General features: G+C 48.0%; 1 protein-coding gene across 1 annotated transcript; it reads right to left on the bottom strand.

The window, feature by feature from the left end:
• Positions 1–1525: 1525 nt before the first annotated feature.
• Positions 1526–15588, bottom strand: Rad51d (RAD51 paralog D). Its single transcript, XM_051179763.1, has 10 exons — positions 15430–15588; positions 15049–15110; positions 14751–14869; positions 9919–10000; positions 9545–9679; positions 8942–9037; positions 6587–6677; positions 6418–6488; positions 2826–2993; positions 1526–2656 (listed from the first exon to the last, which is right to left on the bottom strand). The coding sequence occupies exons 1-10, from the start codon at positions 15509–15511 to the stop codon at positions 2573–2575; spliced, it is 990 nt and encodes a 329-aa protein (XP_051035720.1). The 5' UTR covers positions 15512–15588; the 3' UTR covers positions 1526–2572.
• Positions 15589–16194: the final 606 nt, after the last annotated feature.

Genomic DNA, 16194 nt, shown 5'->3' with positions numbered 1-16194 from the left:
AATGAGCTCCATTTAGGCTGTAAGAGGAAGTAATTGTCAGTGCCACTCAGCTTGTCTTAAGACAACCGTGAGTCCTGTGCTAAGTAAGCACTGAACGCGCACGAGCACGCGCGCGCGCGCGCGCACACACACACACACACAGAAGCCTTGATAGAGTCGCCTCTAGACACAATAGGGCCACCTACTCTCTAACTCCACACCCCTCCCCCACCACAGTCCATTTTCTAGTAGTACCACAGCAGGTGCCTCAAGAGAGCTAAACCCAAGTCCCACTCCACAGCTGTTTCTTGTTTGGTCTGAGCCTACCACTGAGGCACCGTATCCTTTTCCACCTACTGAACTAGACACAGTGCACTTGCCAATTCCAATATGGAGCAGGTCATCAGGCATTTGGAGGAAGCTCAAGTTTTCCCTGTTCTTCAAAGGACACAAGATGATCCCGACCCTGCCCGTTAGATATTGTCACGTCTGGATCAATGTTCAGAGTGTACAGCCAGGTTTTAATGACGGCAACAAGCTTGAAGACAAAACCAACACAGAGAATCGAGGACAGAGATGGAGAGGCCCTCAGCTTCAACCAAACTGGGCTTCATCTTATCAGGGGTAAGTAATCTTTCTTATCATTGATGTCTCTCTAAGTGGGATTTTGTTTCTTGCTATGGAAAGCAGCTTCAATAATACATAGATTCCCACCAGTCTCAGAAAGCAGGAATTTGCTTTTCCTGGTTTAATGTATTGCTTCTCACTAGGGTTGCAGGAACCTCCCAACTGACCACCCATGGTGCAGATACCAGACTGTTGTCTCCCATGAAAGTGTCATGGTTTAGGTTCACCCATGTTATCATCACACAGACACCCTTATGCCACTTGTCACTCATTCTCCACCCTTCAGGCTTGCTTTGATCCTGCTATACCTATCACCCATAAATAAGGGTCATATTTTCTGATTTTTGTTTGTTTGTTTCCTTTTTGGTTTTTCGAGACAGGGCTTCTCTGTGTTGCTTTTGAGCCTGTCCTGGACCTAGGTCGATAGACCAGGCTGGCCTTGAACTTACAAAGATCCGCCTCCTCTGCCTTTCAAGTACTAGGATTATATGCACGTATCATAATGCCTAGCATATTTTCTTTTTTTAATTACATTTTTATTAGCATGCGCAAGGGAGCATACATATGTCACCGCATGTATGGAGGTCAAAGGACAACTTGCAGGAGTCAGTTCTCTCTTTCCATCATGGTGGACCCAGGGATTTAACTCGGGTTGTCAGGCTTGGAAGCAAGCACCTTTATCTGCTGAGCCATCTCACTGGCCCTAAATATGAGAGCTTGTAACTCTGGTCCCCCTTTCCTGAAGCTAAGACACAGCTAATTACACAACAGGCTCTCTAACCAAGCGTGACCTTCCCATAAAAAATGTGGTCCATAAACAATCCTGATCATTTCTTTACTCTGCCTTTTACTTTCCACTCTCTGGTACCATCCTCCCCTCTCAGCCAGAGTTACGACTCTCAGATGGACGGCCACAGTGTTGGTAACAGACAGGGTGTTATTTTATTCACTGAGACATGACGAGGCTGTGGTACAGCTGGCAGAATGAGAGGTGTAATTATACTGCATCTTAGAGCCACCAGCAATGAATTTCTGTATAAAAGACTAGATTTGCCATGTATTATTTATGCTGGCATCAATTTTCCCAGCTGCTTATATTTACTGTGCAAATTCTCCTCTGTCTGTTTATAGGTTAGGCCACGGTTCAGCACCTCTGGTTACTCTATACTGAGGAAGAGCCCCACAGGGCACCATGCATATGAAACAAGTGTCTGGTTCACCGGGAGCAGGTCATATCCTCCCTCTCCGGTAAATTATATCCCTGGGACAGCATCGAGCTCATGTTCTCACCTATCAGGATGATGTATGCAGGTGTGTGAAACCCAGTCAGCAAGCAGGGACAAACTCTCATTCTCTGGGAGTCCCACCCCAAGACCTGAAAATCAACCTTCTTGGGGGAAATCAGGTGGCTCTAGGGCTCAGAGGACTTCCTCTTTCTATATTTTTAAGAGTGGAGCATACATAAAGAGCTTTACATTTCGAGGTTGTTTCTATGAGTAATTCAGAGACAAAGGAAGTCCCATCTTGCAGGTGGGAAAACAGAGGCCAAAATAAAATGGGAGTGGGTGGAACAAAGGCTTCCTGGCTCGATTACTGTGTGAGGGATGGTGACACACAAGGCCAGGAAGCTATTCATCCAGTCACTGTTGTGTTTGGCGTCCCAAGGTAGGTTGACCTTGGCCTCCACTGGAAACATACAGTGGACACAACAGAAGAAAACTTGAGGGCACGACAGACTACAATGGACTTCTAGGTCCTCGTCCACCCCCACCCCCACACAGACTGCAGCATCCTGGGGCCAGTGGCTCCACGAGATCCCACACAGTGAAGCTGAGGAAACTGAGGCTTGTCTTCTGACAAACCTGAGACGTCTGCACGGCCAGGTCCCCATGTGACACTGGTCAGCAGCTGACTGGGAAAGAATGCTGTGAGGGCCTTGAAGCTGTCCCTTTCCCAATCAACTGTGTCACGTCTGTTTGGCAGGCAATTCTGGGCTCTGCTCCTCAGTCCCCAGTGTCCCGATGTCGATCACTTCCTGCAAACCTGTTGGCTAGAAGGAGAGATGGGAGGGAGGGGGAGTGGGTAGAATTAAGCAATCTTAGTGGTCAGCTTTTGTTTCAGGGTTTCAGCATCAAAGAATCCTTCAATGACGTAGCAGTGGACATGGGAACCACCCTCTCCAGGGTCCAAGCTCCCTGGTGTCTCCCAGGTCGGCTCACCTGGCGGGGAGACTTGGTCAGACACACTGTGCGTTGGCCTCTACCTAATGTTCCAGCCCCTTTGATGACATCCAGGAGAATCCGGGTACTGGGCACAAAGCTCCAGGAACGTCCCAGAGCAGGTTTGAACCTCCTACCATCCCTGTCTCGGGTCAGGTGGTTGGTCACCTGCAGAAAGGGACATAGATCCATGATGGTAGTACAGAGGACACCTGTTCCTACCACTTCGCGGTACACACAAGAAATCTGAGGTCTCTGACTCTCCCAGATGTTATAACATATACCTGAATCTAGAGCTACAAGCCAAGGCTCCTGATCGGCACCCAGCTTTCCACAAAGTCTTAGTGCTTTGGGCCTGACACAAAGCCATAGGGCACCTGTGTACACTCTTTCCTAAAGCGGAGCCAGTGCCAGGCTAGGGCCTGCCACAGGCATCTGAGACCAGTGCACTCAACCCTTGGTGGCTGGAGTGTGCCTCTGTGGGGGGGGGGGGGGAAGGGAGGTTTGGATAAGGAGTCCCACTCTGGAACTAGTCTTAAGCAACACAGCCACAACCTCCTGATGACAGTGGCTCTTTCCCTACAGACCATGCCAGAGACTGGCACCCAAGTATCCACAAACACCCAAAAGCTCAGAAACCAAGAAAAGCAGGTCCAGGACCTTGCACTTGAATAAAAGAGCAGGGAAACAGATTCATTCACACTGGTTGCAGGTGCATAGACTAGTATACTATTTCCTCAAAATTGGGCAATGACCTATCTAGACATTTAAAATACATGCCGTTGAATGTGGTGATGCGTGTCTGTAGCCACAGCCCCTCGGGAGGTTGAAAGAGGACTACTACTTCAATCTAGGAGTTTGAGGCCAGCCTGAGCAGCCCAGTGAGACACCATGTCAAACACATAAAAGTAACAGGTAGCCCTGAGCCAATAATTATACCCCTAACCTCCGGCACTCAGGAGGCAGAAGCAGGTGGATCTCTGTGAATCTGAGGCCAACTTGGTTTACAAAGGGCTATGTACAAAGACCTTGTCTCTAAACAAAAAAGGCAGGAAATATGGTGTACAGAGTTATGCATGAGTGCTGGCTGTGGGGGCTGGAGAATGGCTCAGCAGCCAAGAGCAAACACTGCTCTTGTAGAAGACAAATTGCTGTTCTTACTGAGCTGTTTCCTGTCCCGACACTCTCCTTCCTAGAAGTTATACAGACAGATCTTCGCTGTTAATTTTTTTTTTTCTTCCTGCTTAGGGAGCAGCTTTTTAAAAAAAATAGTTTATTTTATTTTATTTGCATTGGTGTTTTGCCTGCATGTATGTCTGTATGAGAGTGTCAAATCTTGGAGTTAGAGACAGTTGTGAGCTGCCATGTGGGTGCTGGGAATTGAACCTGGGCCCTCTGGAAAAGCAGTCAGTGCTCCTAACTGGGGAGCCATCTCTGTAGCCCCCAGGAAGCAGTTGTTTTTTTTAAGTCTGCATACTTTTCATAAAAAGATTTAAAAAAAACTAAATATAAGATTCAAGTTGTTATCAATCTCCATACTCAAGGAGCCACGCTGATACTCTTATCTCTGTGAAATCTTTTTCTTTTGCATATATGTTTACATTTTTAGACAACTTTCTTTTTTAAGATTCTATTCTTATAGCCAGGTGGTAGTGGTACACACCTTTAATCCTAGCACCTGAAAGCCAAAGGCAGGAGAATCTCTCTGAGTTCGAAGTCAGCCTGGTTTACAGAGCAAGTACCAGAACAGCTAGGACTACCCAGAGAAATCCTGCCTCAAAAAAACAAAACCAAGCTGGGTGTTGGCAGCACATGCCTTTAATCCCAGCACTCGGGAGGCAGAGACAGACTGATCTCTGTGAGTTGGAGGCCAGCTGGTTCCAGGATAGGCTCCAAAGCAACAGAGAAACCCTGTCTCAAAAAAACAAAAAGAGGCCCCAGGGGGTGTGGAGAGATGGCTCAGCAGTTAAGAGCACTGGCTGCTCTTCCAGAGGACCCAGGTTCAATTCCTAGCACCTACACCACAGCTCACAATTATCTGTAACTCCAGTTCCAGGGGATCTGACACCTTCACACCAATGCATGTAAAGTAAGTGTAAATTAAAACAACAATAAAAAAAGAGACCTGGAAGATCCCACTGTTGATTCCATCAGATCTCCTGGATCTCTTCAGCCCCTTTCCTACCATTCAATATCTGAATAAAATATTTCAAGCCCTTCAAAACAAAACAAGGCACAAAAGGAAAACTTCACAGTTAGCATTTTTTTTTAAAAAAATAAAGATTTGTTATTATTATTATTTTGTTTTTAATGTTTATGGGTATTTTGTCTGCAGTAATGTCCATGTACCACATGCATGCCTTGTACCTATGGAGGCCAGAAGAGGCTTAGATCCCTGAGACTGGAGTTACAGATGTTTGTGAGCTGCCCTGTTGTTGTTGGTGTTGGTGACCTGGTCAAACCCAGATCCTCTGGAAGAACAGTCAATGTTTTTGACAGCTGATCAGACTCTTCTTATTTATTTGTTTGTTTTTCAATACAGGGTTCCTCTGTGTAGTCCTGGCTGTCCTAGAACTCACTCTGTAGACCAGGCTGGCTTTGAACTAGGATCCACCTGCCTCTGCCTCCCAGATTAAAAGTGTGTACCACTACCACCCAGCTTATTTTTTTAAATTATGTGCATGTTGGTAGTGCTGATGCCACAGAGGCCAGTGATATCAGATTCCCCTGGAGCTAGAGTTACACTGTGAGCCACCAATGTCCCTGGGCCTGAGAACTTGACAGGGTAAGGAGACAGCACATCTCCATAGGAAAAAAGTTCACTCTTTAGATTTACCTCAATACACACAATTTAGAAAGAAAATACGGGGCTGGAAAGATGGCTCAGCAGGTAAAAGCACTTGCCTGGAAACTCTGGGTGCCCTGAGTGTGATGCCCAGTACCAGGTGAAAAAAACGATAGTGGTTTGCCATCTGTAACCCCAGCCTGGCCTCCTACAGAGAAGTGGGAAGCAGGGACAAGGAGAATCAGCCAGACACAGAAGTGAAGTGGCAGAAATAAGACTCGTCTCAAAACTAAAGTGGAAGGAGAGAGCTGATTCCTAAAAGTTGTTCTCTGACCTCCACACATGAGCTGTGGCACACACATGCCTGCCCTCTTCTGAGCATGAACATACATACACAAATAACAATGACATCAAGTATAGAAAACACAGGACAAGAGCCAACTGGCGGTAGCCCTTGCCTTTAATCCCAGCAAGAGGAGGCAGAGACAGGTGGATCTCTGGGTTTGAGGCCAGCCTGGTCTATAGAACAAGTTCCAGGACAGTCAAGGCTACGCAAAGAAACCCCGTCTTGAAAAACCAACCAACCAAACAAACAAACAGAAGACCCCACATACACACACACACCAAACCAAGATAATCCCTAATCCCTGTAGCTATTCACGGTCCAAACACTTCTTTGACCTGTGGAAGCTGACCTCTGAGCTCTGTCCTTTTCCTTAAGGGTTATTATAGTTCCGAGCTGACATTTAAGACAAACAGAGAGCCAGCCAGGACCAGAAACTGTGTTCATAGGAAAAGCCTTCTTACCACCACTGCCACAGCGAGGTCCCGGGCCAGGGTCTTGAGCTCTCGGGCCAGCTGCATCATCAAGGCCAGGCCTGGAGGAGGAGCAAACAGGAGAGGCAGCAGAGGGCAAAAGGCCAGGGCCTGGAGGTGAAGTCCCCACCTTGTTCCCAGGTTCCCCTTTGCTCCTTACCTTCCCTCTGCTGACCTCCCAGAAGTGGGGCGACCACTGCAGTGACAGAGTCCACGATCACCACCTTCACAGTGCCTGAAGACGATGTCGCCTATAGGGGTGGAAAAGCAGTGATGAACCAGTGACAGCTAGGGACGCCCGGGGCAAGCTCCTTTAGTAGAAGGTGGAGGCCAGAGTGCTAACAGAAGTGACTTGTTTGATCCCTGGAACCCAAGTAAAGGTGGAAGGAGAGAACCAATGCCACAGAGCTGGCCTTTCTGACCGCCCCCAACACACACACACACACAGGGCATCATGTATGTGTTCACAGTTGTGCATGTGTGTACATACACACACAATTTAAAAAATCAAGTTTACTCCTCAGATTCTCCTTAAAAGACGTCGGTCATCAGCAACCTTTCCTGCCCAAATAGGGCTCTGCAGGCCTCACTGAAGCACCCATTCATGAGCACAATGGGCCCCACTGAGTCCAAGAGGGTTGAAGTCTTAGGACACCACAGACCCTCCATTCAGGACCCGCATGCAGACTCCAGTGGCAATCTCCTCACACCCAGCCTGATGTTAGCCCTTTCTCCTCTTCTGAATGCCCTTACTGCTACTAACTTTCACTTCAAATTCCCAAGCTTCATTTGCTAAAGAGTTAGCTCTCCACTAAGGAACCCAGGGCCTGAGCACACTGGGGAAGCATTTCACTTGAGCTACATCTTCAGCCCCCTAGTCTTCATGTTTCCAGCTCCTAGATTTTTACCTCCTAAGTGGTCCCCTCCCATTGTTCCAAATAAAGGCAGCTGTTTCAGCCAGGCAGTAGTGGCGCATGCCCTTAAATCCCAGGGCTTGAGAGGCTGAGACAGGTGGATCTCTATGTTCGAGGCCAGCATGGTCTACAGGACAGCCAGGGCTACAGAGAGAAACCCTGTCTGGAAAAACAATCAACAAATAAAGTCAGGTGTTTCTCTAGGAGCCTGATGTCATATCTCAGACCATAATCTGGTGTCTTTACATACGTGAGCGTGGTCCTAGCATCACCTGTGGATCTAAACTATCTTCCACGCTTCCTTTCTTCTGTCCCTTACTTCTCAGATCCCCATTCTGCTACATGTATTGTTTCCATTGGCCAAGCCTTGGCTATTTGGCATTTCTGCTCTGCCTTTTGTGTGTCTCAATTCCAGTCTGGACCTGTGCATCAATCTTCCTGCCTCTGACTCTTAGCAGAAATGCCAGAAGTTAAAACCAACCAGCTTATGCCCTCTTTAGCCCTGTTTAGCTAAATGGTATTGCAAGCCCTTTGCTGCTTTTCCCCAGGACCTGGGTTTGATTCCCAGCACCCACAAGATGGCTGGCAACCTTCTGTAACTAAGTTCTAGGGGAATTCAATGTCCTCTTCTTGCCTCCAATGGCACCAGGCAAGCAAACCATGCATGCCTATATATTCATACACATAGAATACAATTTTAAAACCTAAAAAAAAGGAAGAAAAAGAAAAAGCCAAGTACCATTGAAAATATCCTTCTCCCTTCCTTATAAATATTAGTCTGAACATGTTAGGTACTGGGTAGAAATCTCCTGACATCAGTGAGGGTGGGCTGTCCTAGAACTCGATGTGTAGACCAGGCTGGCCTCAAACTCAGAGATCTACCTGCTTCTGCCACCCGAGTGCTGGGATTAAAGTTGTGTGCCATCACCGCCCCACTGCATTTTTCTTCTTAATAAAAGGGAAGAGATAATATTAAAATAAATCTTCTATCACTTACTGGTTTGAATATGGAGCACACGCATCTGTGTACAAAATGCTTGGGGCTACAACAGTCACTTTTGAGGCAAAGAGCTGGAGAATCAATCAGACCAAGGACTCAGTGCCTTTTGTGATGCTCCAGCCTCACAAAAGACAATCAGATTGTCTCAAGAGTCAAGTCGTTTAGCCAGATGTGGTGAAGCATACCTTTAATCTCAGCACTCAAAAGACAGGGCGGGAGATCTCTGTAAATTCCCAACCAGCCAGGCTACATAGTGAGACCACCCCCACCTCTCTTACACACACACACACACACACACACACACACACACACACAGTTTTCCGAATTGATTTCAGTGAGTAATGCAGAGATGAAGACAATATAATCCTGTACTCAAGGAGCTCACTGTTGAATAGGGCTGGTGAGCCCTGTAAACAATGAAGCACATGAATTATGAATTAAGCACCAAGGAATTCCACCTGGGGGGGGGCGCAAACACAGCTAGAGCTGTTATATTGGACACATGCATTCCAAATAGAGTCTGTAGGACACCTGCCCCAATACAGAGAACACCTGGCCAGCTGGGTGAAGCAAAAACAGGCAGATACATGGGCAGGCTCACCTGCTGGGCCATGGTGCCCCGAAGGTCCTGCAGCAGATCCAGCATCTGGAAGATGTCAAATACATGCACCACCTGTATCCTCTGGAGAGCACCTGCCTGCAGGGTGGGAAAGAGAAGCAGGGACTTGGAGAGGGGAATCCCAGAGAGCGGTAAACGTAATCACAAAGCTGCAAAGGCAAAGAGGCACTTAGACACAGTGCTGGCATCCAAGGTGGGAAATGGATCTTGCCTAATGGGCTGCATCTCACAGTGGTGACTACCTGCGTGCTGAGCCATAAGGCATTCAGGATCCAGCAGGAAGGACAGATATCATTGATTAGTGATGCCTGCCCTGGCAAGAAATGGGCTGGAAACGCAGATGCAGGTCTTTGCTGGCTCTGATTTACAGTACTTGAGGACTTGGAAGTTCCTGGAGAATCAGTGTGGGTGGCATCCAAGCTGGGATGATGACATTAATATGAGCAGCTCTAGGAATGCAGAGAACTCTCCAGTTTCAAAGCAAAAAATGATGATTCTCACAGGTGGTGTATATTCTTACAATGTAGAGTCATGAACTCTTTCAGCATCGAAATTTTAAAGGAACCCAGCCATCTTGCCCCCTACCTGTTTCTCCTCATCTCCGGTTCTAGCCTGCAGTAGCTGGAGGAGGCGGGATGCTGTCATTCCTCCACTGGAATCCACATACAGTACATTCTGCTGCAGGCCGTGGGCCACATTCGCAGCCACACAGAGACATACCTTCAGAGACAAGAGAGGGCACTTAGTAAACTAAGCCCTTGGAGAAGAAGGAGGACCACCAGGGAGCTTCCCCACTGCATCCTGCCCAGATTCCAACAACATACGCTGGCCAAGGCCATACTCATTCTTAGCCCCTACCCGGTCTGTTCTGACCTTGCAACCCACAGGGACACCTGCAAAAACTCCCCAAGGAGTCCAGGGCAATGCACCCACCTCCCCTCTGTTGGCCCCAAGGGTACCTGGGTTTTTCCGCTACCTGGGCCTCCTACAATTTCAGTCACCTCTCCGGTATAGAGGCCAGGATCAAGTAGTTTGTCCAGGCTGATGGTGGAAGGGAGAGAACGGGCGGTGGGAAAAGAAAGCAGAGAAGAAGCTGTATTAAATCCGCAAATTTGGGAAGTAAGCTGGGCATAGTGACAGATGCCTTTAATCCCAGCATCAGAGAGGCAAAGGCAGGCCTCAGTGAGGTCAATGGCAACAAGAGACCTTAAAACACACACACACACATTTGGGAAGACAGCTTAATGGTAGAGTACTTGCTTATTATATGCAAAGCCCTGAGTTCAATCTCTAGTACGGGTGGCAGGTCGGGAAGGAGGTCAGGGACTGTTGGCATTCACTGATGTAGAATCTTGTAATCCATGAACACGGAAAGTCTCTCCATTTATTTGGGTCACCTCTGATCTTCATCAGCATTTTTCATTTTCAGCATACAAATTCTACATGGGCTTTGTCAGACTTAGACCTGTGTATTTCATTTCCTTAGATGTGACAGCAAATGGCATTACATTTTTAATTTCAGTTTTCACATGTTCATTGTGAGTTCACAGAAATGCAATTGATTTTTTACGTGTTGATCTTGCATTCCCAGACCTTGCTAAACTCGATTATTAGTTCTGGGAGTTTGTAATTATTTCTTATTTGCTTGTCTTTGTCTGTCTCCCTCATCTGGTAGGAACACCCCGGGAGCAAAGGCTGGGTCTTCATCCCTAGTATGTCTCCAGTATTTGCACAGAGCCGCAAACCCCGAAGGCACACAGTGAGGGTCACTGAAGAAAAGAAAGGAACAGTGGCTCGACTGTCAAAACTCTGGCTGTAGAACCCTTGAGATGAACCTCAAAACATGGCCACTTCCTAAGCCGAGCTCTGCTCCCAAACCACCATGAAACAACTTACTACCCTCCATGCGCTGCCTGGGACGGGGGCTGAAGTTTTTGTGAGTCAGCCTGACTGTCATGCATCTCCCCTCCTAACTTGGCAATAATAGTCACAGTCTGCAGGCCTCTGAATGAGGTTCTTGATGACCAACCATGACCTATCAGCACAAGGCAAGCAGCGACCAGTCACTACTCCACCTGTTTTAACTCCAGGGACCACAGGTCCCTACTGTGGCTCCCTGGCTTGTGCACACCCTGGGTGCGTTTAATGAGCTTCTACTTAATAGATCTCTAGCCTCTGCTTCTGAATCCCATTCTCCCTGAGACACCAGAAGCCCAGGTCCATCACAGCAGCTCCTCTTGGTGTGTCTTCTCAGGGGACCCCAGACCAACAGCATCAGCCACACAATCGGAGACTCTAGAAGTTAGATTCTGAACAGAGTTCAAGAACTCCATCCAGGTTGAACTGGCATGATGGCTCAGTCAATAAAAGTGCTTGCCTTCCAAGCATGAGGACCTTAGTTTGAGCCAAAGAACCTACTAAAATAACTGGGGCTGGAGAGATGGTGCAGCTGTTAAGAGCACTGACTACTCTTTCAGAGGACTGGGGTTCAATTCCTAGAACCTACATGGCAGCTCACAACCGTCTGTAACTTTAAGATATGTCACTCTCACACAGACATGCATGCAGGCAAAATGTCAATGCACATAATAAAAGTAAATAAATTAAAAAAGAAAAAAAGAAAGCTGTGTGAAGGGCTGGAGAGGTGGCTGAGCAGTTGGCTCACAACCACCCAGGGCATCTGACACCTCTGGTCTCCATAGGCCCCTGCATACAGAGGCGCACTCTTGGAAGCACACACATACACGCACACACACACACCCACAGAGATACATATACATACATATATAGTTATTAATATATATAGTTATTAAACTAAAATAACATTTAAAAAAGAAAAAAGCTAGATATGGTGGTGTGCATTTATTGATTTTTGTTTTTTTGGGACAAGGTTTCTCTGTGCAGCTCTGGCTGTCCTGGGATTCAGTCTGTAGACCAGGCTGACCCAGAACTCACAGAGATCCACCTGCCTCTGTCTCCCAAGTGCTGGGATTAAAAGCATGCACCATCATGCCCAGCTGAAATAAAATCTTATAGAACAAAACAGCTGGGTGGGGGCTCATGCCTTTAATCCCAGCACTTGGAGGCAGAGGCAGGTGGATCTTTGTGAGTTTGAGGCCAGCCTGGGCTACAAAGTGAGTTCCAGGACAGGCTCCAAAACAATACAAAGTACAAAGTAATCCTGTCTCAAAAAAAAAAAAAAAAAAAAAAAAAAAAAGAAAGAAATAAAGAAAGAAAAAAAGAAAAAAAGAAAGAAAGAAAGGAAGGAAGGAAGGAAGGAAGGAAGGAAGGAAGAAAGGGAAAAGAAAAAAAGAATCCACCATGTCCTGGGCTACAAGGCTTCACCTGTGGGGTTCTTCCAAATCTACCTCCTGGACAATTCCCTGCCCCCCATGTTTCTATCCCTGACTCCTCCCACTGCCTCTGGAATGGGGCCCCTACTGTCATATCCCATTACCTCTGAGCATATCAATATATGTGGAAGGACTCCAATCAGTGCTGCCTACAATGCAGGCTTTCTCCCCACCTTCCCCACTTCCCACCAGCAATTCTCCAGTCATTCAGACAGTTTGCCTTACATTTCTTGTAGATCTCATCCCCACAGAGATGAACAGACAAAAGCTCTGGCTTGTAAGGCATAACCAATCTCCCCCCCTCTGACAGCATTTCCCAGAGTGAGCTCTACTGCCCTGCAGAGGTTTATACTGCACCTCAGCATTTCAAGACTCACAACAAAGGGCCCTGCTTAACAGTTTAATAAGATAGTAACAGTTTTAATATGATAATAACGGTTAATCACACATTTCACTAACTTTGACTTGCCTCCCAAGTTTCAGGTTGCATCCACTATGTAGGCACAGCACACTGTAGGAAAGTCTAAAAACCTAGCAAATCACCTTTGACTCTCTAGTACCCCCCCCCCAGAGTAGGTCTCTAGTCACATCTCTCCTTCAATATGTCTTCCACTGTCACAAACCTTGGACCAGATTCACACAACCCATACCAACACCACTAGATCATCCCTGATGAACCACTTCTGGCCAGCCTATCCATCCTGCACATCTCCACCCCTTGGCCTACAAATGCTTTCACAATGGCCTCTCACTGTGAAAATAGTCCAGCCAGAATCAAGTTCTTAGACATGCCCTCCAGCGACCATTCTACCTACCATCTAGTAGCAGTAGGATCTTGAGCCAACGCCTGGACCTGAGTCCCTGTTTCTTCACATACACATCGATGATTTCAAGGGCAGTGAACTCTCATTAGAGGTTATGAAGGACAAATGAAATGCATGCCATGAAATGCTGAGCACAGTGTCAGAGTCAAGGTGAGCATTCAGGCCAAGCTCAGTGGTTGGTCTGCCAATGCCAAGGCTACCTATGCCACCCTGAGCCCATGCCCCCACCCATGATGACTGCAGCTGCAACCCTGCCAGTATACCTTCTCATTGTTCCTTCGTGGATGCTGGTTTTATAAGTTCCCTGGGCTCCAAAGCCTCCTTGCTGCACTCACGAGTCTCCTATATACACTAACCACCACACTTAAGAGTGGGAGCCTTGTCTCTGCATGTATCTGGCACCCAGTAGGCACTCAGCCAATGTTTGATGGATTACAAACACAGGCCCCCAACCAGTGAAAGCAAGCACCACACTGTGTGGACCTTGCCAAGAGAATGTGTTATGGAAACAGCAAGGGCCAGATCAATCCAAAGACCTTTGTGATGGCAGTGTTATTCATCAAACTCCGCACAAACAGGCCAGGAGAGAGGTCAGGCTCACTTGGCCAGAAAATGCCAGTTGTCTTCCAATTCTTTCCCAACCCGAACAACAGGGCACAATGTAACTGCTCTTTTCAGGGAGTGTACACATTCCTGGCTGCTGCCTCCTACAGCAAAGGTATCAGGTTGTGGGTTAAACATCCCTGGGCTCACTTCTGCTGCCCCCCCCCAGGCTAACCACAAAGGAGGTCAACAATCTCTCAATATCTAGAGCCTATGGCAGTGGTTCTCAATCCGAGAGTTCTGACCCTTCTGGGAAATTGAACAATCCTTTCACAGGGGTCACATATCAGATATTTACATTAGAATTCATAACAATAGCAAACTTACAGTTATGAGGTAGCAACAAAAATAATTGTATGGGTGGGGGGTCACCACAACACGAGGAACTGTATTAAAGGGTCACAGCATTAGGAAGGATGAGAACCACTGGGCTAGGGTCAGACTTTAGGTGCAGACTCCCAGGAACTCTCAATCCTGCCCTGGTCCCACTTGCCTTATCCTGAAGTATCAGGGACTCTACGGAAAATTGGGATATTGGGGGTGGGGTGGGAGGAGGGGTAGGAGGGAGAAGTAATGTTGGAATGCAAAATGGAACTTAAAAGATAAATTATTTTTAAAATGGCATCTTGTGTTATAGGACAGTGGCTCTCCCCCATGAAATGCTAGCTACCAGGTGATACCCAGCCATATCCGGACACATTTTTGACTGTCACGACAGGGCAGGAGAAATGAACCTGGTATCTGGTGGGTAGAGCCCAGGGATGCTGCTAAATGCACAGGATATCCCTATCCCAGCAAACAATTACTTGCCCCTTAGGTATCAATAGTGTTGAGGCTAAGAACCCCTGTCATTCTATTCTAGGAAAAACAAAACAAAACAAACAAAAACTCCGGGGTCCTGATGCCTCTAGGTTCCCTCACATCTCCAGATTGCCCCCACCAGTCCTGCCCTTCGAGGTCTCAGCATGGGAAGCTCGACTTACACGTTCTTGTCCAGGTAAGCATACAAACCTTCCAATGCCGGTGGACAGGATGGCCGTAGAAGTCTTCAGTTCCTCATATAGGTCTGCTCCATTTAATGGGAAAGCCGAGAACTGTGCCAGCAATACCCTCCTCAGGGCAACCAGGCCCTGCCAATAGGATGGAAACTCAGGCTCCTGAGCACCCAGACTGCCCAGCGACCAGCTTGGCCAGCAGAGGAATTCAGGTCTAAGGCCCTCCTTAGCAACTTCCAGGAACGCTAATCCTGCAGCTTGGGGACCCGCTCTAGAAGATACGTTGGGATGGAGTTTGCACATCGTAAGCTCACCTTGTAGGACAAACCACACTTTTGGGCTACCTCCTCTAGGTTAGCAGCTGCCAGGTCCGCCACTGGAAAGAGACCAAATGCAACCGATTAGCAACAGGAATGTCTTAGCTTTGCTATGCTTGCCTTTCTTCTGTTGGGAAATGGCGTTAAGGTCTTAGTTTACTCCCTATCTCAAGCACACAGGCACTGGTGCAGGACCTGGCCAGGAGCCCAGCACACAGCTGAGTCCTCTGTCTCTATTTTGGCTCCTGAGAGCCCAGTCTCCCCAAGAGTTCAAAGTGTGGCCTCTGGTTAGAGCAAAGCGCCCCGCACGTGTGCCAAGACCATGGCGCCGACCCTGCGGTCGTGCCCATGTGGTGTGCTACGAGCCCACGAGGTCACCTGTCTTGATCCTTTGGCCCTTCAGAAGCTGGACGGTCTCCTCGGTGAGGCCAGGGCACAGCCCTACCCTGAGGACGCCCATGTTCCCTGCAAACCCGGGGCGCCCCGGGGGCTGTCACGTGGGCGCCCACCAAGAACCCCACTCTGGCGTCCCTGGGTTCCACTTCTGGAAAGGATCCTGGTGCGCCAACGCGGGAGGGGCGGGAAGAGGATGCGGGTTGGGGTGAGGGACACCAGCCCTCCCAGACTCAAAGGACTCCAGCGCCCTGGACCCGCCCCCTCCCGGCGGACGCTTCCGGGTTCCGCAACTGGAGCGTCTTTTGTGGCCCAGGCCTGCAGCGCCACCTGCCGACCAAGCGAGCAAACGCGGCAGTCTTGAGACTTCATACGCTCCTCTCTCTCCCACTTCTACCATCCCCACCCTCCCCACTCTCCACCCACCCCACCCACCCCCAACCCGCACCCCTACCCCATCCTGTTCTCAATGCTAAGGATAAACTTACCCTACTTACTGAATGAAGTATACCTGCCTTCTAGTAGCATTCATGTTAGGGAGACAGACAACAGGAAGGAATCAGTTCGCATCATTACAGATTGTATGGTCCAGGGAAGTTCACAGAGGGCACCTGCACCCCTGTATTTTAAAAAAGATTATTTTAAACTTTAACTTATGTATATAGGTGTTTTGCCTGCATGTCTGTGTACCTCTTGTATGACTGGTGCCCAAGGAGGCCAGAAGAGGGGGGGTCTGATACCCTTGGACTT

The sequence above is a fragment of the Phodopus roborovskii genome, unplaced genomic scaffold, assembly GCF_943737965.1.
Source record: "Phodopus roborovskii unplaced genomic scaffold, PHOROB, whole genome shotgun sequence".
NCBI lineage: Eukaryota > Metazoa > Chordata > Mammalia > Rodentia > Cricetidae > Phodopus > Phodopus roborovskii.
This window is presented reverse-complemented; position numbering and strand designations above follow the sequence as displayed.

What these genes read in the sequence shown, in the direction of transcription:
- Rad51d (XM_051179763.1), bottom strand. Translation starts at nt 15,511, where the DNA reads ATGGGCGTCCTCAGGGTAGGGCTGTGCCCTGGCCTCACCGAGGAGACC. An exon ending in CCGGAGATGAGGAGAAACAG is followed by an intron (nt 9,038 to 9,544) that starts GTAGGGGGCAAG and finishes CCCACCCTGCAG; the next exon opens with GCAGGTGCTCTCCAGAGGAT. An exon ending in GGGAGGTCAGCAGAGGGAAG is followed by an intron (nt 6,489 to 6,586) that starts GTAAGGAGCAAA and finishes CTCCTCCTCCAG; the next exon opens with GCCTGGCCTTGATGATGCAG.